General features: G+C 44.4%; 1 protein-coding gene across 4 annotated transcripts in view; it reads left to right on the forward strand.

Moving 5' to 3' along the window:
• Positions 1-24,260, forward strand: part of RBM19 (RNA binding motif protein 19) — a 223,749-nt gene that overhangs the window by 69,374 nt on the left and 130,115 nt on the right. For all 4 annotated transcript variants that reach the window (XM_029619798.1, XM_029619799.1, XM_029619800.1 and 1 more), the window contains exons 18-22: positions 4,907-5,058; positions 6,804-6,864; positions 8,775-8,854; positions 17,574-17,629; positions 24,026-24,142. In XM_029619798.1, coding sequence (XP_029475658.1) covers positions 4,907-5,058; positions 6,804-6,864; positions 8,775-8,854; positions 17,574-17,629; positions 24,026-24,142 — 466 coding nt within the window. The remainder of the gene's footprint in view (positions 1-4,906; positions 5,059-6,803; positions 6,865-8,774; positions 8,855-17,573; positions 17,630-24,025; positions 24,143-24,260) is intronic.

Genomic DNA, 24,260 nt, shown 5'->3' on the forward strand with positions numbered 1-24,260 from the left:
AAGTACCTGGCAGATCCCATAAAGTAGATCTAGTTCCTGTTATTCATTCCCAGGGATAGCAAGAGCTTTCTTTAATCTTCCTGGCTAATATCTTATGGACATTTCCTCTAGGAACTTGTCCAAACCTCTTTTAAATCCCACTATGCCAGTCACCTTGATGACATCCTCTGGCAACAGATTTCACAGCTTGATAGTATGCATACTGGCCGATACAGTACAGTGCGCCGACGGAGCGCACTGTTAACCTGCCCTTGGATGCGCGTTTTCCCTTACCCCTTATTCAGTAAGGGGAGGAAAACGTGCAACATGCAAATGCAAATGATGGCAAATGCATGTTGATGGCCCTAATAGGTATGCCCGTGCGATACAGTAAGTAAAATGTGCAGCCAAGCCGCACATTTTACTTTAAGAAATTAGTGCCTACCCAAAGATAGGCGCTAGTTTCTGCCGGCACCAGGAAAGTGCACAGAAAAGCAGTAAAAACTGCTTTTCTGTGCACCCTCCAACTTAATATCATGGCGATATTGGCCGGCGGCTGTCAGGCCGAAAACCGGACGCTCAATTTTGCCGGTTTCCGAGCCCGTGGCTGTCAGCGGGCTCGAGAACCGACGCCGGTAAAATTGAGCGTCGGCTGTCAAACCCGCTGATAACCGCCACTCCGGACTAAAAGGAGGCGCTATGGATGCACTAGTGTCCCTAGTGCCTCCCTTTGCCTGTTTCTACTGCACCACCTAATTTGCATACTGAATTGCGCGCCGGGAGAGCGGGCGTTCGTCCGCTCTCCCGCGGGCTTTACTGAATCGGCCTGTAAGTGAGAAAATACTATGTGATCTGCCAGGTATTTGTGATCTGGTTTGCCATTGTTGATATTATGCTGGGCATGATAGATTTTGGCTTTTCTTATATTCCAATCACTGCAACACCATCAAACCCGATTAAAAGCTGTATTTAGTAAGGTGTGGTGTTCAGTAATTGTTTCTAATGGAGTGTGTTCACTAGTAATGTGTGTTATCACACCTTAGTGTGGCGTTTTCGAGCACAGATTAGTTTGTGCCATTATGGTACTGTGGTGCTTCAGCTTTCAAAAGGCATTTGACTGACTCTAAGGTTGGCCTAGTTGAAATGTCCCTGCCTCTTGGGTGAATATAGTGCTATGTGTTTACAAAGGCAGCCAATTTGTTCAGATAGCAACCCATAGAAACTGTGCCATTCTAAATGACCTCAGTTCAACCATCCAAAGAATTGTTTTTTATGGGAAAATTGTCAGTTTTGCCTCCCCCCCCCCCCCCCCCCCCCCTAAAAAATCACTCACCAAGCTTGAAAAGTGTATGTCTGTCGTCCCCTCAAGATCAAACCGTCACATAAAGTAAGAAACACACACACAATAAGGGACACAAACAGGTACATACACACAGACCCAAAAAAGAAGAGATGCACGGACGCACACACCCTTGATAAGCTGCTTGTATAGAACCGAGGCTAATAGGAATGAAACTGGAGGTGAATGATGAGGCGGCCCGTGTTTAAGGATCCCTGCACTTTACGACCTTTGTTGTGGTGGGTGCAGAAACTGCTTACTGTAGGGTCTGACAGGCGAGCCCAGGCAGTAGGTTCCCTCAGGCTTTAATGGAAGCAATGTAAAGGCACCGAGCGGGAGAACGGCCCAGCTGATCCCAGGCGAGGGAACGGGGCCTGCCTGTGTATTAATTTCAAGCCCCACTGAACGCCTTCTGCAGGGTGAATTCCCAGAGTCCTTATTTCAAGGACACGACCTTTCTTTCCCACCTTCCCCAGCCTGCCCTCCTCCCCTCACCCCCCCCCGCCTCCTTTGCACGCCCTCAAGCGTATCGCGGTCCTGCAACATCAATTTTTTTTTTCTTTTTCCTTAATAACAGGGGCGTTGGAGGATTCCTCCCCCCCCCCACCCCCCATCTTCAGCAGCCTTTGGGAAGACGAAGGTGTAAAAACGAAAAGCTTTTTCCCTTCCTGCTTTGTAAAGGGGGGGGGGGATGTTTTTATCTTTCCCAGCCGAGACCCTCATCCCAAGATAAGGGGCTTCAGCGGGAGGAGGCTGGGGGATAACTGCTTGGACCTGATAACGGCTCTTGCTGGCAGCCCTGTATGTTTGGTGCTGGAGGGGGAGAGAGGGCATTAGTGCAGCCCCATGTGTTTTATTGTGATAACTGCTCCTGGAGGCACAGCCTCACTCTTATCTTTTTATCTTTCTGCCATCTTTCATTTTCTTTCAACTCTTCTTTCTCATTGTCTCTATATTTTTCTTTTTTTTTTCCCCCGTCTCTCTCTTTCTTACTCTGGATTTGTGCATTTCCTGCTGTGTACAGAGGAAAATTCTTTTTCATTTCTCTGCATTGTTTCATTTCTCTTCTTTTCAGTGTTTCTGCTGCTTTCCTTTTTCTCATCTCGCCCTCCTAAAAGTTTTGCTTATTCCTGCCTCTTTGAGCTTCTCCATTTTTTTTTCTAATTCTGTGCCTATCGCCTTCTTACACTTGGTTACGATCTCTATGGGTTTCTTATCTGTATCGTTTTCCTGTCCTGTTTTGCAGCAGGGTACAAGGCTGCGGCCTGAGGTATAAAGCTGGACCTACTTTACTTTTTCCAGTCCTATCCAATATTTATTTCTTTTTAAAGAGCTGTAGCGCCTTTTCATTCTCACCAGCAAGATTAAAGCTGAGCACAGTACTAGGGCGAGTTTAGTTGTGATTCACCAAAACTGCCCTTGGTGGCAGGAATTTGTTGCAAAGTTTGTGGGAGAGGAAAGCCCAGGTATCACAGCCGTGCATTTAGCTATCGCTCAGTTATGGCATTGGGAGCCAAGCCCCAAACCGTCAGTCGAGCTGGAGCTCCGACACCCTGCATCCTGGGCTTTGTGTTGGAAGATGGGCCTAATTTGGCTGCTTTTTGTGAGCGGCTGCGGGAAATGTTTGGCCTTTTCGGTTGCAGGCTTTTGGGCTAATTTCTTTGGCGTGTGCGTTTTTTTGGGGGGGCATTTTGCCTCTGTCCCGCAGAATGAAGTCCCTTTTTAAGTGCCTACCAGCCCTGAGCTGGATATAGACTAGTGAGCTAGCAATGATATACTCTTTAATTGTGGCTGTCCAGTTCCCACTGAGGTATCTTAGAACTGGAATGTGTCCAGTTCTTACTAAGGTTTCCCGATGTCCCACTTTCACACACATTTAGTTAGAAAAGTATATTTTTTTCCTCACTATCTAATCTCATGTTTCATAATACAGGGCAGTTGGAAAGAAAAATATAGGACTTGGATTAGCTGGACTGGGTATGTAATTGTATGGTGTCCCTTCCAGCTCTTGGCCTACGTAGGGATCTTGGGCCACCCAGTATGGCCAGCAGTAAGATGGGCATTTAAATGGTGGTGCCTTTCTTTCATTCTTCAGTAAAGTTTAAGAATGTGCTTGTGTTGTAGAAACAGAGTTGATTCAAACTAAAGTCAAGTGAAAATGCAAAAATCGTGCATGCGGGCAGTGAAATGTTTGCCTCGTTTGTTTGTTTTTTTTATTTAGCTCATGGGCCCCACCTTGTTTACAGGCCGATACAGTAAAGTTCGCGAGAGAGCGGGCGAGCGCCCGCTCTCCAGGCGCGTGCACAGGCCAGTGTCCTGTGCGCGCGATTCAGTAAATTAAAATATTTAAATTAGGGCCGGTGGTAAAAAGAGGGGCTAGGAATACTAGCGCGTCCCTAGCGCCTCTTTTTGGACAGGAACGGCGGCTGTCAGCGGGTTTGACAGCCAATGCTCAATTTTGCCGGCGTCGGTTCTCGAGCCCGCTGACAGCCACGGGTTCGGAAACTGGATGTCGGCAAAATTAAGCGTCCGATTTTCGAGCCGCGGGCCGATTTCAGATTTTTTTTTTTTTAACTTTTTTTAACTTTTGGGACCTCTGACTTAATATCGCCATGATATTAAGTCGGAGGGTGCACAGAAAAGCAGTTTTTACTGCTTTTCTGTGCACTTTCCCGGTGCCGGCAGAAATTAGCGCCTACCTTTGGGTAGGGCTAATTTCTGAAAGTAAAATGTGCGGCTTGGCTGCACACTGTACTTTCTGTATCGCGCGGGAATGACTAATAGGGTCATCAACATGCATTTGCATGTTGTGGGCGCTATTAGTCTCGAGGGGGTTGGACGCACATTTTCGACGCGCTATTACCCCTTACTGAATAAGGGGTAAAGCTAGCGTGTCCAAAATGCGCGTCCAAATGCAGGTTAACAGTGCGCTCCACCGGAGCATACTGTACTCTATAGGCCTGTTAATGAGGTAGTCATGGTGGGGTTCTAGAGTTTCTGACCCTCCCTTCTTTCTAGAGCCCTGCCCTAGGGCCCTGTAAGTCTTTATGTGCTGGTCCTTCCTGTCCTGTGTTTGCTTTGTCTTTTCCCCTATTACCAGGATTAGCCTTTCTCTTTGTGGTATCTGCCTTTCTGGTCTCCTTTCTTCTGGGCAGGATATGGATCCTGCCGCTAGTGTTGTCGACAACCTCGATTTTTAGGCATTTCTAGCATTGTTTTTATAATTTTTTTCTATACATTGTTATTTTTGTTAATTTGTCTGCATGCAGTGCAGGAATTTGTATGCGATCTTGCATAATAAAAATTATTTTTGCTACTTCTTAGTTCTGGGCTACTTCTGGGCTAGATTTTGTAAGTGGTTGAGTTCTAAAAATGTTTGGCATCTGACAACACTGCCTGGGTTCCTCTTAAACAAGGCAGTTGTAGGAGTTGAGCTGCAGCACTTTCACTACAGCAGTGAGCCGAGGAGATTGCAGAGAGAGAGTCATCCCTTCATTCATTGTAAGCCAAGAAATTGGTTTAGGCCTTTGTGCTAGAGGAAAAGATTCTCCCTGGACCTCAGTCTTCCAGTCTGCTCTTCTCTTCTAGCTATTGGGGAAATGGAGAACGCTCTGAAGAGCAGTAAAGAGGCCATTGCAGAGGAGGAGGAGGAGGATGAAGAGGAGGAAGAGACCATTCCTGGCTGTACTCTGTTCATAAAAAACCTCAAGTTCACCACCACAGAGGAGACGCTCCGGGCGGTGAGTAAGTTGGCAGCATTGAGGAAGAGGTAGAATGGTCGGGCTGTTTATGGAAGGAGGATGGTGTGTCAGCGAGCCGCATAATTGGTTGAGATGAAGTGAATAACTAGATAAACTCAGTTTATTGCTCATTAGCTTGTCCTTTTTGCAGTTCTCTATGGCCCTCTGCCATTAATCTGGTACATTTCCTCCTCCTGGAGGTACATGGCCCTCTCCTAATAACACCAGTTACACTTGTATTTCACAACTGAAGAATCACTATAGAAGGCTGTTTCAGCCAATTTCATTTTGAGATATCTGGGCTGAAAAATTGATCGATGTACCAATAAAACTTCATTGTTCAGACTCACTTGTGCAATTACAGTAAGAACGGTCTTAAGTACTGTGCGTATTTTTAGCTTTCTTCACCCAGCAGTTTCCTCCCGAGCCTCCAGCTCAATGGGAGCTGGGGCCGGGATAAGCTCTGAGCCTACCTTCATAACTACCCTGGGAATGTTCCCCCTGTTCTAGCCCCTCCCAAGCGGGAGACCATGCACCTGGGCGCCTTCCCTGCAATCATGGGCCCCATATTTTACCACTAGGACTCAGCCTCCCCAAGGGATTGTGAATGCTGACTCTGCAGTATCCCCAGCCCTTGCTGGCCCTGAGAGCAGAAAACCCGAGCTGGGATCTAGGTCCCCCATGCATTACTGAGCTACCGGGCCCTTTGTGTTTGTTCAGATTTATTTTCCTTTAGCCCAAACTGGTATTGTTTCCTGGACCATAAATAAGAACACGGGAAAAATGTATTTGTCAACTATATGAGATGGGCACTTTATAATATATAACTGTTGCCAGTGTGATTAACGCACTGTATTTCACTTAAAAACAATTTTTTTTTTTTTTTGAGGTAAGAAATCAGTAAAATATATAAAGGGACTGACACTGGATTACAAAGCCTTTTCTCTCTGGGTGACTGGTTTAGTTGCAGCTCTAACCAGTACCATCCAAAACGAAAAGTACGTGTGTAAATCCCAACTCCGCCCCTTCTGTCGTCCTAGCCCCTGGGAATGCCTGTTTACTGCGTGCAGAAAATAGTTGCGTGCATACTTTTATGCGCACAACCCCTGCACAATTTTATAATGGTCCATTGGTGTACATAAACCAGTGTTTTATGCACATAAACGGCTTTGAAAAGATTGCAGAGATTACTTTGCAATTCGATGATACATCATCTCAACCACTGTGGAAGCTCATAAAAATCATTTTTTTTTTTTTGCCTTTTGTTATTACCAAAGGTCATGCACCGCAGCATCTGTTTTATTGGTCCTGTACAAGGTCCCGCAACCTCCTAAGACTCTTAACCTTGCTTTGTGATTCTTACGCCTATGGAATGGATGTGAAACCTCTCTTAGCTGCAGAAGAGAGTTACAGAGAGCTCCGCAGTCCTACGTGGGTTTGTGGAGTGGATCGTACCGAATGAAGCAGGCTGAATCTTTCTTGTGCTTTTCTTTCTCAGGGTTAAAGTAATTATTTTAGAAGGGACTGGCATTGTGATCTAAACCCCTGCTCTTCTCCCTTTTATATCTGAAAGTGCTCCAATTCATTCCTCGGGTACAACCAAGTGCTGCAGACTGTGAGAGCACTTCATGATGTGAAGGAAGCCTGAGAAATACGTGTAAAAAAGAGATTCTCACCGTTCTCGGAGAACAGACGTGGAAATAACATATTTTAAAACAATTCTTTTTTTTTTTTTTTTTTCCCAGGCTTTCTCTAAAGTTGGAGCTGTGAAGAGCTGCACCATTTCCAAGAAGAAAGATAAGTCAGGTAGGATTCAGGAGTTGCAACCCTGGCATTGATAGAGAACAATTTTCAAAAGCTTTTACAAAGATATATATGTTTGCCCACATAAAGCAGCCGATAGAAAATCGATTGCCATGCACACGGCTAAAAGGGGGCAGGGTTAGTGGCTAGGAAAGCAAAGCACAGACGGAGATTTCATCTTGAGTTCCCCACACATACTTTGCACCCGATTCAAAGCAGATGCAGAGTAAACTGGTACAAAAAATACCCATGTTCCTCCTCTGGCTGTGAATTTTCAAAGAGAAGCTCCGTTTGCCTTGCATTCTTAATGTCAGCTTTACAACAGGGCTTGGTTTATAAAAGAATTCCTTTCCCTCTCCCCCACCCCCAAGCCACAAAATGGAAGAAAACTGATCAAAAGTTGCATTTGGAATGAAATGCAAATCTGAAATACGAAGAGGGGAAAGCGAATAATTTTGTATGACTGCCTATTAAATTATTGCAGAATTCTTTTGCTAACTCTGCAGGTGGGCTTTGAAGATCGGTGTGGGCAGACTAGTGAGAGAGTTTGCTCTGGCTTGACCTTTGCTAGTGAGTGCCGTCTCTCTCCTTCAGACTGTGTGTGTTGATTGGGCAGCACCGGTACTCGTATCCCCACAGGGCAATCTCATGTGGATCCCTGTGCTCAGCTCGAGGCAATTCTAGTTTTTGCTATGAGGTTACCCGGTACAGCCAGATTAGAACAGGAATGTGGCGTGAGGCTTGCAGGAGAGCTGCTGACTTGTTTACTGGCGAGGGCTACCGAAGATCCTTTTAAAGAAGAATGTTCCAGAAAACATGCACAGGCTGTGGTTTTCAAAGCTGTCCTTTGTTGAAAATATTTTTTTAATGGAGCATGGCCATGGCAGTGGCCTTGGCTTTGGAGGTTACTGCATGCAGAAGATGGTGTCGCTGCAGCTCCGTAGGTGAGGCTGCGTTCCTGCAGTGTCGTCAGAAGCCTGGTGCCCACCATTGCAGTGCTGCTGGCTTCAATCACAGGAAAAGAAAGCAAGGGAAGGGCTGATTGAGTTTTGTTTTCCAAGCAGATTCCGTTTCGATTCTCGCAGTCACCTCTGCTCAGTGATGGCAGGGTTGATTTATAGTTCTTGGCAAGAAAACTTTTTGTGGTTTGCTCCCTTTCTCAATCTCTCTCTCACTCCAATGTAAGTCAATGAAAAAGGTTGCTTATTCCATTGCCCTCGCCTGCTGCATGTTTACAGTTGAAAGGAATTTTTATTTATATATAGGGGGGCAATAATCAAAAGCTTTTTTGGAGTTAGATTATTGCCTTCTGTGAATGTATGTAAAAGTGTGTGCGCTTGATGACAGTCCGGTTTCTTCTCCCACTGCTTGGGTTTCACCCCCTGCTCCAGCAACTTCCCCTCTCATCGCCTGTTCCATGATTGCTAAGAGTTAACTGTTATAATTTCAACACTTTTAAAGGATACTTTCTAAAATGATATTTGCATCTGTAACTTGACTGCATGGTTAGGCATTGTAGTGCTTTGACTTCATAATCATTAGCAAGAGCCTAAGTTGAAAGTGATTCTCTCTTGATACTTGTGCTGTGCACTGATATAACCACACTTCATTTGTGTTGGAGGCATTTGAAAGTAAATCGCAGAATCATTCCTTTATTATTTTGAATCAGGGTATGAGTTAACTTTTGTAGCTGTATGATTTTTATCGTGAGTGTTAGTAAAATCATTTTTCCACAGTTGTGTGTTCTTAGCAGGTGTGATGGCTGCAGAAATGGTTTTAAACAGGGGCATATAACACTGCATGTACGGGTACCAGTGTCTCTGACCTGACTCTGCTCTTCATGGTACATCTGAGCCATATTTGTGTCTCATGATTTCTGGATTATTTGCTTTTATTTCTTCTTCCTTGTACAGGTGCCATCCTGTCCATGGGCTTTGGGTTTGTGGAGTATAAGAAGCCAGAGCATGCCCAGAAGGCTCTCCGGCAACTTCAGGTAACTGCGTTGCAAGAAAGCTATTCTGTCTCCATCTTGCGCAGTACATTTATTTATTTTTTATTTATTTAAGGCTTTTATATACCGACTTTCTTGATACAAATCAAATCAACTCGGTTTACATCGAACTAGATAGTAACTATAACCAACCAACCAAACAAGAGACAATTGAACATCAAAAGTACTTGCATTAGATCAAGCAGGAAAAGCTGCTATTTCCTCTTTATCCAGCTAGACCAGTCCAGACGCTTGGGTTTATGCTCCCCACCAGCGGATGGAGATGAACAGTGGGTTTGCTGACGTCATCCTAAATAAAGTCCTGTGCTTACGTCAGCCTGCCTCCAGACAAAGAAGAATTTGCCAAAAGCAGTGACTGTTTCCTGGGGCGACAGGTCTTAGTGTCCAATCCACCCCCAACTGAGCGTAATCAGAGTTAGGGGACTTCCAGAAGAGCCCTGAGGGTGCCCTGGTCCGAGAGCTTGACAGATTTCTGGGTCTGCCTGCATGCTTTTCTTATTTATTTTATTTTCATTGGCAACTTCTTTCTCCTCTGAGGCTCCTGTTTGTAGATGATGTCTACAAATAAAGTTTAAAAAAAAAAAAAAAAGGATGCGAGTGAAAAAGAGCACTGCAGTGGCCGAGCAGGACTGAGTTGGTGATCTTTATCATCTGTCTACTATTTGGTCCAAGAGTGCTGGAAACTGGCGTCTCAGTGAGTGCCCCTCGGAGATCTGAGGCACGCACAGGGTCTTGCACGTGTGCAGGTGTGTGGAGCTGGAGGGCTTGCCAGGCCTCAAGTCTCCACTGTGCTGGAGGGCTGGGTTGCAGCGAGAGCTGAGGAGCTTGTGGCACCAGGCCTGGCTCAAGATGGTGTTCCCACCCATGCGCTGGCTCCTGAAGAGGAGACGGTGGTCCACCAGGTAGGCCTGAGTTTGGCGTCTCTGTCTTTTTTACTAGTTTTCCTGATGAGAGCATTTCTGGGGCACAGGATCCTTCGGGATATTTCCTGGTACTCTTGTATTATCTTCATCTGTGGCCGCTGCTCTGTTTTTTCCCATACAATTTGTCTGAGACAAAATGCAGCAGCAAGCCCCTCTTACCACCTCCAGGGTCTGGGGTTGCTGACCAGCTAGGAAGGACCCCAGGGTGAAGAGAATTGGGGTCTGGAAGAGGAAAGGTCCTCCAGGTCGCTCATGGTTATGTTTTCAATTAAGGGTGGCCAGAGGAGTAATCTCGGAAGAATTTGGAGGATGGTGAAGCTTCCTCCGGGGAAGATGAGGAATTATCAATGGTTTGTTTGGGAATGAGGAGCTATCAGCACTGTTTTTTCAGGTTTTGAGGGTTTTGGTGGGGGGGGGAGAAGAAATAAAGCTGCAGAGGGGTCCTTTCATAGCAGGCATCAGGAAACTTGCAAAAGCCTTTTCCCTGCAGCAGGCGATCTGGGGGTTAATATCTGCTGAGTGGGATACTCTGGGTGACAGTTTGAAGGTGTGAAAGCTATGACTAAGCTATATGTACTGCTTGTAGAGGAGAAGGTGAAGTTGAGGGCTTCTCAAGTGGTCGCACTGGTTTGTGCTCTCACAAGGAAGATCACTATGCTCTTTGAGGGCCCTTAAAGATGGATAGGCTCAGAAGATTGAGGCCTTACTTAAGCTGCTCCTTGAAGTGTCCAGGCAAGCTAGGCCAGCAGCGGTATGCTGTGGTTATTTAGACAAGGTATGCCTCCTTTGGTCTCAACAGCTCCAGGTGGGATCCTTGCGAGCTTCTGTGGTGAAACTGGAAGTAGTTTTTTGGCGGATGCCTCTTATATCATCTAAGCTTCGATTCAGAACATGGCCATAGCGGTGGCTGCTCACTGGTTGATAGAGTTGAGGAACTCAACTTGGGGAAACATTCGGACTTTACAGTTCATAAACATTTTATCTTTCGCCTTAAAAAACCATCTTTAATAACCAGTCCCTATCAGGTTCCAACACACAAGTAATAATTGTTGTGGTCAAAGTATGTTGATCCATCTCCAGTCTATCCAGGAACCCCGATAAATCTAAGACATCCATTGAAGCCTGAGAAGATATAACTGGCCCTTCAGCTTCATATCTTTTCTAAGTAGGCAGGTAAAAGGCCCTGTAGAGAAGTGGGACAGATTCAGGGGGCACTTTCAGAATAGAAATAACTTACTTCTTATACATCTCTAAGGCTGAGATAGAAGAAATAAGAGGAAAATTAATTAGATGCACATTGCGTTTTCGAATAACATTTTCAGACGTTTCCAATTTACTATGACTAACTGCACAGTCCTTGATTAAAGCTTTCTCCCTACCTAACACAGCTTCCAAACGTTGTTTAATTCCCACACTCTTGAGTCTCAAGGCAATGTTGTTTTTTTAGCTTGCCTGGAGAATATTGGCAGGCTGAGGTCAGCAATGGGACCTTATACAGGGGGACGCTGGCAAGCTTATTATTCTTTGTCTCTCTCTGCTGGTAGGAGAGCAGAAACCCATGCATTTGAACTGTTTGGCTGAACTCAAGGAAAGGAAATTAGCAGACAAGTCTAAATTTCTCCTTATTGCTTGACAGTATTACTTTATAATTGTGGGTTTCTTAAGCTACTTTCCCTGCGAGTCTGCGGAACCTCTGGGAGTAGCAGCCACAGGGCCTGGTGGTTTAATGGCTGTTTATGATTATATTTCTGTGTTTCTTTTATATTGTATATATATTTTTTTTTTTACTGTCTTATTGCTCAAGCTCTCTACTAGTCATCGAGGTAATTGCTAAGCTGCCCCATGCTGCTGCAGACTCCACAGGTATTTTTTTTTACCTATAACCTTTGCACCAGTTTTCTAAGGAAAAATGGGTGCGTATTTTGATTTTGAAAATTGCCCTAGGGAAAAGTACCTGCAGAGATTTGCGCCTCTTATTTCTGCAGATACCTTTTCTGACCAAAGCTACCTACATGGTTTTGAAAATCCAAAACCATGCCCGTAATTTTATTCCCTGACTTAATTCCAACCCAGGAATGCCCCCGCTAAAATTCCTAATGGAACTGTGCATGGAATTTTACCCCCAGAGAGGGTTTTTTTTTTTTTTAAATTACCCTCAAAATGTTATATTTGGATCTGTCTGTTAATTATGTGTGACGTATTATGCAAATGTTTGTAATTTTTAGCCCTATTCATAAAGGTGTGTTACCACTTTAACATGGGAAATGCGATATTTTTGAATAGGCCCCAGGAGGAATAATGGAAGCTGCAAATAATAGCAGAGTAACACAGTAAATGATGCCAGAGAAAGACACAGGGCCCACCCAGTCTGCCCAGCACAATCTTTCAGGATTGTGACTGCTGCAGGTTCCCCCCAAGCCTTCTGTTTGGATTTGTAACTGTGCAGGTTACCCCAGCGCTTCGCTGCCTCCTAAGGATCCTTTGTGTTCATTCCATGCCTTCTTGAATTCTGGTACAGTTGGTTCCTCCACCACGTCTACAGGGAGGGCATTCCAGGTACACACACCAGCCTTTGGATGGAAAACATATTCCTTGTTGTTGGTCCTGAGTCTCCCCCTTTGGAGCTTCATATCATGCCTCATAGTTCCAGAATTTACTTTCCATTGAAAAAAGGTTTGCCTCTTGTGCAATTTAAAAGTCTGTATTATATCTCACCCCCCGTCTCTCCTTTCCTCTAGTGATTACGTTTTTAGATGCTCAAGTCTCAGGTCATATGGCTTCTGATGCAGACCCCACACCATTTTTGTTGCCTTTCTGTGAACTGCCTCTGCCCTTTTTGAGATACGATGTCCAGAACTGAACACAGTACTCCAGGCGAGGCCTCACCAGTGATCTGTATGGGGAGGTGGGGGGCATTATTGCCTTCTTTTTTATTTCCCCCCCCTGCTGTTCATGCCTCTCTGTGCATCCCTGTTTCAGCCACCTCCTTGTCGCACTGTTTCACCACCCTGAGATCATCAGACATATTGTCCCCAGGTCTCTCTTGGTGGTTGCACATCGACTTCTCTTCCACCATCTCATATTGCTCCTTTGGATTTCTGAACCTCAAATGCATGAGGTTCTTTTGCATTGAATCTGAACTGCAAGCACTCAACCAGTCTTCAAACTTAGATAACTTTTCATTTTGGCTACTTTTTTTAACTTTATTTTTATTGCATTTAAATATATAAATGAGATCTTGTTACAGAAAAGCTGAGAGGATCAAAGAAAAAATGATACAAATTAAATCAAATACAGAAAGTTCCATAAAAAGAAATAAACTCCTCTCATATTAAAGAAAATGGGGGATACCAGAACAAAGGAGTGTAATAAAAGGTAAGATACAGAAAGAAAACTGAGAGGACCAGCATCATAGAAACAGAAATGACAGCAGAAAAGGTCCAAATGATCCACCCAGTCTGCTCAGGAAGCTTATGCCAGTATCTGCTGCATTGTGCAGGTTCCCCCCCCCCCCCTTGCTTATCAGTTTCCCAGACCGTAAAAGTCAGGGCCCTCGGATGCTGTTTGAATCCTTTTTTTCTTAACCATTGCCGTGGAAGCAGAGAGTAATAATTGAGCTGCATCAAAAGTATCAGGCTTAGTGATTAAGGGTAGTAAGTGCCGCATCAGTTAGTTACCCTCATGTTTATTTATTTCCCAAACTGTAAAAGTTGGGACCCTCATTGGTTGCTGTCTGAATCCAATTCTTCTTTTTGCATTAACAATAAAAGCCAAAACAGGCACTAGCTGCTATTAACTTGGGTGTCTAAATAGGATCTTAATTGGGAGAGTTCACAGTAAACATTGTTTACATGGATACAATAAATTGTGCCCCAATGCCAAAACTTCAGAATGCACAGCCAAGAATATTTTCCTGTGTTCTTGTTACCCTAGTAATATCTGGATAAATCCAGATTTTTTGCCCATAAAATAAAGCGGTTCTATTTTGAAAGAAAAGTTTCAAAATGGAGTCCTGATCTTGATCAAACACAAATGAAACCACAAGAGTGGATCTGTTAGACACTTGATCTTTGCTCGATGTTTCCAAAAGTTCAGTTAAATTTAAGTTGTGATTTTGAACTTGATTGGGTGCATTTTGTCTTCTTCCAGATAATACATAGTGGGGTAGATTTTCAGAGCCCTGCTCGCCTAAATCCGCCCAAAACCGGGCGGATTTAGGCGAGCAGGGCCCTGCGCGCCGGGAAGCCTATTTTACATAGGCCTCCCGGCGCGCGCAGAGCCCCGGGACTCGCGTAAGTCCCGGGGTTCTCGGAGGGGGGCGTGTCGGGGGGCGGGCCCGGTCGTCGCGGCGTTCCGGGGGCGTGTCGGCAGCGTTTTGGGGGCGGGTACGGGGCGTGGCTACGGCCCGGGGGCGTGGCCGCGCCCTCCGTACCCGCCCCCAGGTCGCGGCCCGGCGCGCAGCAGGCCCGCTGGCGCGCGGGGATTTACGTCTCCCTCCGGGAGGCGTAAATCCCCCGACAAAGGTAAGGGGGGGGTGTAGACAGGGCCGGGCGGGTGGGTTAGGTAGGGGAAGGGAGGGGAAGGTGAGGGGAGGGCAAAGGAAAGTTCCCTCCAAGGCCGCTCCGATTTCGGAGCGGCCTTGGAGGGAACGGGGGGAGGCAGCGCGGCTCGGCGCGCGCAGGCTATACAAAATCGATAGCCTTGCGCGCGCCGATCCAGGATTTTAGTGGATGCGCGCGGCTCCGCGCGTATCTACTAAAATCCAGCGTACTTTTGCTTGAGTCTGATGCGCAAGCAAAAGTAGGCTGATCGCGCTTCTTTTAAAATCTACCCCAGTAAGCGTTGGCGATAGGCAGTCGCCGCAGAAGAAATTTTGTGTACTTAAGAAATATATCTTTTAAAGAGATCAGTAGGGGAAATATCATCCAAAATAGGAACCCTAAGTTTCAAAAATCTTATTGAGTTCTCAATATTTTCCAGTTTTTTTCCAATTCATTTCTCTCTGGACCAAATTAGCTTGAACATTTTGTACAGAGGTAACTTTCTGATCCAAATCATCTAATTTCTCTTTATGAGCAGAGATAGTAATCTCAGAAGACTGAATACGTCAATTAAAATCAGAAGCCACAACTACCAGAGATGAAATAGACTTTTCAAGGGAAACCAAAGCAATCCAAATAGACTCTAGTGTAATAACTGCAGGTTTAATCAAAGAAACCCTGAACAGTGCTCACCCAATCTGGAACGCCAATGCCTCAAGCGGCGAGGCCTGGAGCAGCTTCCCCCTCTGCCAAAGACGTTGAGGCTAGAAGCGAGGGGACTTTGAAGTGCAGCTCCTTCCAGCACTGACGCGCCCAAGTCTCCCGTTGGAGACAAACGCTGCGCTAGCCTCTCACTCCCAGGTTCCTCGAAATCAAGGGCAAAGGGCTCCCCAGACACTCCCTGGATCTACCCACTCGTGGGGACTCCAAGAAGCAAGTCCTCCACCAATGATGTCATCAAATGGGGGGGGGGGGGAGGAGTTTTCGGCGCTCCAGGGCTCAAAGAAACCTCATCCTCCAGCAGTGAAGCCGCATGCTCAGTGGCCATCACCAGACTGCACCAATGGGGTAAGGAACCCTTCGATTTTCTGCTGTCTCAGATCAATCAAGAGCGAAGCTGGGGAGATCTCAGCTTTTCTTTTAGTATGAGGCATGTTGAAGAGAAGGGAAAAGAACCTCGGCAGCAGTGGAGCTCACACCTGTGCCGTGCAGTTAAGCGCCATCTTGGAGCCCCTCATTTTGGCTGCTTCATCAGGTGTGTCAGATTTACTGCAAGATTTTAGTGTCATCTGCAAAAAGGCAGACTTTTCCTTCTCACCCTTCCTCAATATCGCTCACAAAATTATCGAATAGAATTGCTTTCAGGACTGATCCCTGAGGCGCTCCACTAATCATCTCTCTCTCTCTCTCCTCAGAGTGAATTCCGTTTACTTCCTCCTTCTGTCTATCACGCAACCGGATTTTAATCTGGTCCACCACCTTAGGGCTGCTCAGTTTATTCATAAGCCTCCTGTGTGGGATGGTATCAAAAGCTTTGCTGAAGTCCCAAGTAAACCCCATTCAGCGCTTGGCTTTGATCTCATTCCTTTGTTGCCCGTGCTGCACAAAATGACGTACGGTTTTGCACCTTTGAGAGTAAGGCTCTTTGTTTTTTTCTTGTATCTTGCCTTGAGCATGTTTTGAAAAGGTAACCCAAACTCTAAAGAAAGAAAGAAAAAGGTTTACATGCGGAAGGTAGTTTTGAGCACCATTGCTTGGGTGTTTTACCTATGTACATGGGCTTTAAAAAAATTGCCACCCTTAGGGACCTTCGTTTTCTGTCTTTATTTTATTTTTTCCTGGAAATTTCAATGTTAAAACAAATCAGTGGTAGAATGACTATTATAAGACGCAGGAAAAGAATGTCCTGATAGAGAGGTTGTAAAAGCTGAAAAAGCCCAGCTATATTTAAATACAGTGCACGCAGATTAAAATGACTCCAAACTGCCTGCATCATCTAATAAGCAGGTTGTGGATACATATATAAATACAAATAAAGTTACTTTAAAACGTCTGTATGCAAAATAACAGAAATCCGAAAAATAAGACTGGAGAGTTAGAATGTTTGGTGTTAAAGGAAGATAGAGACATAATAGGCATCTCAGAGACCTGGTGGAAGGAGGATACTCTGTGGTACCAGGGTACAAATTATATTAACATGACAGGGAAGGTAAAACTGGTGGAGGGGTGGCATTATATGTTAAGGATAGCATAGTGAAAGCTCTGCAGGAAATAAACTGGAATTTTTATCCATAATGATTCCAGACTGCAAAGTTAAAAGGGAAGAATATAGTAGAGTCCTGCCCGCCTGGCCAGAATGAGGACACAGACTGTAAAATGCTAAGAGATTAGACTGGCAAGTACGATGGGCACACAATAATAATGGAAGATTTCAATTGCCCGAGTACTGATTGAGTAAACGTCACATCAGGACATGCAAGGGAGGTAAAGTTCCTAGATGCCATCAACGACTGCTTCATGCAGCACTTGGTCAGGGAACCAATGAGAAGGGGAATTATATTAGATCAAGGTCTCAGAGGGACACAGGGACCAGTTGCAAGACAAAGGTGGTGGATCTGGTTGGCAGGAGCTGACATAATGAAATTAAATTTGAAATAATCACTGGAGGGTGAATACTAAGGAAATCTACTGGAAAAGCATTTAACTCTAAAAATGGAGACTGATAAAATGAGGAAATTTATTACAAAAAAAAAAACCTGAAAGGTGCAATCTACAGGGTTGCAAGAGGCATGCACACTGTTTATCATCTTTGAGGCTGTGAAGGAGCTGGACCAAGCATAATGCCTTTGTATAGATCCATGGTGCAACCACACCTCGAGTATTGTGTGATCTCTGGTTGCTCCATCTCAGACAAGATATAGCAGACATAGAAAAGATGCAGAGAAGGACAACAAAAATGATAAATGGGATGGATAAGCTCGCAAATTCATAATTGAAAACTCATTCTACATGTGTCCTTGTTTCTGCACAGCCTCTATATGCATCTGGTAGCATCTACTTTCAATAATTCTGCCCGGGTCAACTTTCAAAGCCAGGGAATCTGCGAGCCTAACTATAGGTTCCTAGATCGGGTGGACAATTTTCCTTGAAGTGTCTTTACAGGAAGATGACCAAATATCGTATGATGATTATTTCATTTGTATGTAGTTTGTGATTGCTTGTGTGGTTCCTTTTCAGCACTGCTTGATAGACGAGCACCAGCTGGAAGTGAAACTGTCCGAAAGGGCTGCTAGGTGAGTTCCTCACTCTGCTTTTATGGTTCTGCTTCCTTCTCGCTCACGGGGGCAGGGGCAATCTTCAAAGTCATTTCCTTGGGTAAAATGGTGTTTTGTTCACTGAAATGGAGTCTTCGAAAACTTCCCGCCCTCTGTGCAAGTCAAATTGCAAGTGGAGTTGCCACTACGTGTTGTAATTGTGTCTGCAGCAAAGGAGGAGGGGGAATGGAAGTGGTGAAGAGCTTGCAAGCACGCTTACTTTATTTTCAACAGCACAGAATGCATGTAACTTTGCCCGCTGTACACATCTGCATAAAAAGCAGCTCCAAAGTTGTGTGAGTACTTTTCAAAGGGAAAGGCTTTTTTTTTTTCTCCTTTGAAAATTGGTGCAGTCCATGGTTTAAAAAGTACCACCGATTTTGCATTTCTGCAGGCAGTCTGAAAATGGCCCTCTCGATCACAAGATTGAAGGCCTGGCTTTTTATCTAGGAGAAATACAGTGATAATAGTATGGGAGAGATGCAACCTTCTTAGATGCATAGGGGAAAAAATGGCTTCTAATGGTGACCCAGGGTTAGACTGAGATTATTGTAAAAATAGTTTGAGGTCCATAATCAGCAAATTGCGGAATTCAAAATCCTGCCATGCTGACCAGCCCTGAGATACCCAGGTAAACAGTTATCCAGCTAAGAAGTTATCTGGCTAGCTTGGGGGCAGGGGCAAGGTGTTCTGGGGTGGAGCCAGCTATCCAGCGGACTGCCTGATTCACCAAGGCTTTTCTCCCATTTTGTGTCTATTGGAAAATATTTGATGAATCAAGCCCTACGTTTGCTGGATAAACACTGATTTTCAGTGTTATCCAGCTAACATATCCAGATAACTTTAGACTGTTGAATATATTCAGTGGCATAAGTGCACCACTGAATATCCCCGAAAAGTTAGCCAACCAGTCTTTGAATGTGGACCTCTTTCTCTATAACAGAAACTCGATGCCCTTTGCAAACTTAGAACCTCGGGGTCCATGATCGTAGGCTTTCAGGGAAGACGCCCTGGTGCATGGTCCCCCACGCCAGGACCTGTCATTGCAGTGGCCAGACTAGGTTTATTAGTGGAGGGTGGAGTTTAAAATAGAGGAATAATCCCTGTCTATGTGCGAATGAAAGCTCATGGCACCAGATCCTAAAATTGGTTCCGATTGAATTGGAATTACAAACAAACAGGAGGAAACTGATGGATCAAACAAAGTCAGTAGTTCATAGAATAATGACATCAGGCTTCCTTTTCCTGTAAATATAGATGGTCATATTGGTTCATAAGCAGTAGGAAAATACTGACTCTTGGGAGAATGTTGACCTCAGAGGCAATGTTTCCCCTCTGCATTTGACTTTGGGCTATATAATTCTGTTTTCTCCAGGTCAGTATTTTCCACTATTGATTTCTTTAGTAGTTCACATTTGTGTAGGTGCGTGTTTGTATTTTGCTTACTGAATTATATTTGTTTCTCTGAGGACAAGCAGAATGGCGTTCCTCACTCATGAGTGACATCATCAGATGGCGCCCCTGCACAGAAATCTGACTGCAGGGTTACTAGAAATGTTAAGCATGCTAAACTATCCTGCGACCACATGGGGGCTCCATTAGTCTCGTCTTTTCTGAGGCGCCCAGCATCTTGCATTTTTTCTCTCTCCTGCTGTTAAGGAAAACTTGTTTCCCATGAGTGCTAGAATCATTTTTCACAGAGCCCCAAGGTCTTCTCTCGCCTCTTTAATCACCTTTAGCTAAGTTTTGAGTGATTTTTCCCTTATTTTTTAGTGGCCACTTGGTGCACCAATACTGTGTATCGGGGTGGGATTGGTTGTGTTTTTTCCCTGTCATGGAATTATTTGATTTTGCTCCTTTAACTTTTTGTCCGATGCCCTGAAGGAGGAGAAAGCCATTGGCTTTGATAGGTGTCCCCCCAATGAAAGTTTCGAGGTCCATATTCAGTAGGATGGTTAGTGGACCAGGTATCCAGCTAAGGTTAGCCAAATAACTTGTTGCATGTATTCAGCGGGGTAAACGTCCTGCTGAATATACTTGCTATTTCTCTTCTTGGTGGGAAGGGGCAAGGCTGCTGGTGAAAATGGTTAAAAAAAAAAAAAAAAAAAAAGGGTCATAGAGCCTCAGCTCCAAAAAAAATGTTTTGGGGGGTAAGATGAGAACGGTCTGACAGGTCCTTCATAATACGTCGGGGGGGTGGGATTACCCCGAGGCTCCTATATTTTATAGCTTTATCATTCTTATGGCAGTGCACCCTAGCCAAAACTTAGGACAAGGTTTTGATGACTTGGAAAGAGCATAGCTGAGATCCCAGTGTCTGCACCAGAGGACCTTCCTGTCCCAAGCAGGCTGAGGTTTTACATAAACTACTGGCCCAGAATAATTTCGGACAGTGGGGAGATCAGAATAATTCAAAAAAGATACAGATTATGCCTTTTGGATGTCCAAATCATCCAACAAAACACACTTGGCTGGTGTCTCAGCATCAGGAATTACTGCAAAAAGAACTGTCCTTCCTCTTACAGGCCAATGCGGTCAAGCCCATTCCACCAAGTGAAAGAGAGCAGGGATTTTACTCCAAGTACTTTCTCATCCTTAAGAAAAGAGGGGACTCCATTCCATCTCAGACTTAAGGGCTTTGAACAAGATTCTGAAGATGGAAAAGTTCAAGGTGGTTTTCCTGGACATCTTGAATCACTTTGTCAATAAAGGGGACTGGCTATGCTTATACCTACATAGAGATATTTCCAGGTCACAGAAAATATCTCAGATTTGTAGTAAGAAACCACTACTTCCAATATCGTGTACTGCCATTTGGCCTGGCATTGCCACGTATATTCACAAAATGACCTTACAGTGGTGACACTGCATCTGCATAAATTGGGGAGTGCATGTGTTTCCTTATGTGGACAATTGTCTGGCCAAGAACACATCTCAAGGCGGTGATGCAGAATCAATGAGCAAAACTAGGATTCGTCATCTCAATTGGAATTTGTAGGAGTGCTGCTAGACACAACATGGCCAAGAGCCTTCTTCCTACACAAGAGGATTATCACATTGATATCTGCAGTGGAAATAAGAACAAATCAGCAAGCATCAGCAAGGGACACATTGAAGGTTGTTGGGCCTCATGGCATCTATAGCCCAGTGGAGCCTCAGATCACAGTGGATTCAGGCCACTTAAGATTTTTGGGACAGCATCCTCATCACCCAGCCTTTGAAGGATTCCCTATCCTGGGGCTGATTCACTGCAATCTGTCCAAGGGTATACCCTTTCCAATTTCTCTAGTGCAAATTGGCCTAATTGTGGATACATTCAATCTAGGCTGGGGAGCCCATGTAGACTTGGCACCTAGGGCCTCAGGAAAAACTTCATCATATAAACTTCCTAGAGCTAAGGGCAGTACAGTATGCTGTGAAGGCTTTCAGAGATCAGATGAACAATCAATGTATAATGTTTTATATCAACAAGCAGAGAGAAACAGGATTGTGCCTCTTGTGTAAGGAAATTGTCCATATGTGGAAATGGGCCATCTCTCAGGGACTGGTCCTCAGAGCCACATATCTGGCAGGTGAGAATTATCTGGTGGACAGACTAATTCATGTTCTGGAACCCCATAAATGGTCCAAGGATAGGCATCTAGCAAAGCAGATAGCCCATGATTGGGGATACTTGTGGAAGATCTGTTTCAATCTCCTCTTAACAGAAAGGTCCCTCGCTGCTGTTCCAGAAAGGGGATTTGAGGCAAACTAGCCTTGGACGCCTTTGCTCTGAATTGATGGTCAGGGTCTACTGTACACATATCATCCAATTCCTCTAGTGGCAAAGACTTTGAAACTCAGAAGAGACCAGGGAGCTATGATTCTCATAGCATCCTATTGACCGAGACTGATTTGGTTTCTTCTGCTATAGGAGATGACCATCAGGAATCCAGTCAGACTATGGAGTTGCCCAACTTTTTGCACTCAAGATCAAGGTCTGTTGCATCATCCCAACATCAGGTCCCTAGCTTTTAGAGCCAGGATGTTGAGTGGGTAGCTTTGCAACCCCTGGATTTTCCAGAGGCTGTATTTCATATTCTTTTGGCTTCCAGGAAGGATTCTACAATGAAGTCCTTCAGATTAAAGTAGAGAAGGTTTGCCTTTTGGTGTGAGGGAAAGGCCCTAGATTCTTTCTCCTGCTCCACACACAAACTACTTGATTATTTTCTTCATCTGTCAGAATAGGATCTTAAGACCAACTCAGTTAGGGTTCACCTTAGTTCATTTGGTGCTTATCACCACCATGTACAAGGTAAACCCATCTCTATATAGCTTTTAGTTGTCTGTTTCATTCGGGGCTTGCTTTAATTGAAGTCTCTCATTGTGTCTTGGAACTTCAACATGATACTGGCCCAGTTCATGAAAGCTCCCTTTGAGCCTATAGACTTCGTGAGCTGAAGAAGGGCAACCAAAATGATAAAGGGGATGGAACAACTCCCCTATGAGGAAAGGCTGAAGAGGTTAGGGCTGTTCAGCTTGGAGAAGAGACGGCTGAGGGGGGATATGGTAGAGGTCTTTAAGATCATGAGAGGTCTTGAATAAGTAGATGTGAATCGGTTATTTACACTTTCGAATAATAGAAGGACTAGGGGGCATTCCATCAAGTTAGCAAGTAGCACATTTAAGACTAATCGGAGAAAATTCTTTTCCACTCAACGCACAATAAAGCTCTGGAATTTGTTGCCAGAGGATGTGGTTTGTGCAGTTAGTGTAGCTGGGTTCCAAAAAGGTTTGGATAAGTTCTTGGAGGAGAAGTCCATTAACGGCTATTAATCAAATTTACTTAGGGAATAACCACTGCTATTAATTGCATCAGTGGCATGGGATCTTCTTAGTGTTTGGGTAATTGCCAGGTTCTTGTGGCCTGATTTGGCCTCTGTTGGAAACAGGATGCTGGGCTTGATGGACCCTTGGTCTGACCTAGCATGGCAATTTCTTATGTTCTTATGAAGTACCTGACTTGGAAAGTCATATTTTTAATGGCAGTCACTTCAGACCGCAAAGACAATGAGTTCTAGCTCCTAGTGACTTGTGCATTTTATACCAAGTTTTTTAGAACATGGTGGTTCAGCACTTGCATCCTAAGTTTCTGCCAATATTGGACTTTCACATTAACCAGTCCATCATCCTTCTAACGTTCTTTTCCAGACCACATGTTTGTTTATTTAAAAGTTCTTATATACCGCCTATAAAGAAAAACCATGGCTAGGCGGTTTACAGCAGAACATGCAGAATAAAAACAAATATTTCACAAACTAACATAGGGACACAATAATAAATAGACAAAGCATAAAATAAAATCCTCAGCAGCTAAAAATAATAATTCAGGGGAAAGCCAACTGAAAATAGTGCGCTTTTAACCTCTTTTCTAAAATACTTAGTCTACAAAGGTGAATAAGCATTACACAGTTTAAATTTCAACAGAGCCTTGTCTTTCTGTTTGGAGTGGACTCTTTCCTTTGACATTAACAAGCCTGGAATTGCTGTTGCCAAGCGCCCACTTTCTAATTGGTTAGCAGATTGTATCTCCTTCTTAATTCTGGTGGATCACGTCAAGGCTTATAGTGCCGGAGCCATGGAATTGTCGGTAGCCCAGCTAAGTTCGGCCTCCATGGAAGAGCGATGCAAGGCTGTGACACGCATTCATCATGTATATTGCTTGGACGGGAACTCCCAACGTGTCCTGAGGAGTCTCTGAGTTGTAGAACCCAACTCCACCCCCCTCTAGGGTTCATTATTTTAGTTCCAGGCTGCCCCTATAAAAAAAAGTCAAACCACAAAAATGTCTTGTTACCACCAAAAATGATTTTAAAATCTGTTGGCACTGTTTCAGTTTTTTACCCTTTTTTATTTATTTAATTGTATATTTTTTGATTCTGTGATTACAACAGAATATACATAAGTCACATCAAGCAGTAAAATAATGGTGCAGTCTGTAGCTAGGGATTCCCCATGTGTGAGGACTGCCATCTTACTTGCTTTCCGAGAAAGCAGAGTTTCTTGCCTGCAACAGGTATTCTCCGAGGACAGCAGGATGTAAGTCCTCACAAAACTCACCCTTGAGTTGGTTTCTCCAAGTTATGTTATAGACTGAAGGGACCCCGCTTGGCCTTGTGGTAGTGTGGCATGCTGCTGCACAGACTCCAGTAGGGCATGCTTAAGATTTCTAGAAACTTAGAAGTCAAATTTCCATGTTAGTCTCCATCTGATGAAATCTCCCACGGGTGAGGATAGCCTTCCTGCTGTCTGTGCAGAACATCTGTTATAGGTAAGCAACATTATTTCTCTTGGTATTGTTTACCCCAACTTCCCCTGCTCTTGTTGCCTTTGCAGACCAACTGTGACCTCTGCTCGAAAGAAACAAACCAGTAAGAAGCAAAAGAGTTCAAAGATCTTGGTCCGCAACATCCCATTCCAGGCTACCGTGAGGGAGGTTCGAGAGCTCTTCAGGTGAGTGCAAGAGTTTGCATCTATCTGTAGTATTTGAGATCAGTCAAAAGGATTTATTCTTTAAGTTTTGGAGTTACTTTATCCTCCAGTTTGTTGTGACCGTGATCTTTTTTCATCG

The sequence above is a fragment of the Rhinatrema bivittatum genome, chromosome 11 (assembly GCF_901001135.1).
Source record: "Rhinatrema bivittatum chromosome 11, aRhiBiv1.1, whole genome shotgun sequence".
Lineage (NCBI taxonomy): Eukaryota > Metazoa > Chordata > Amphibia > Gymnophiona > Rhinatrematidae > Rhinatrema > Rhinatrema bivittatum.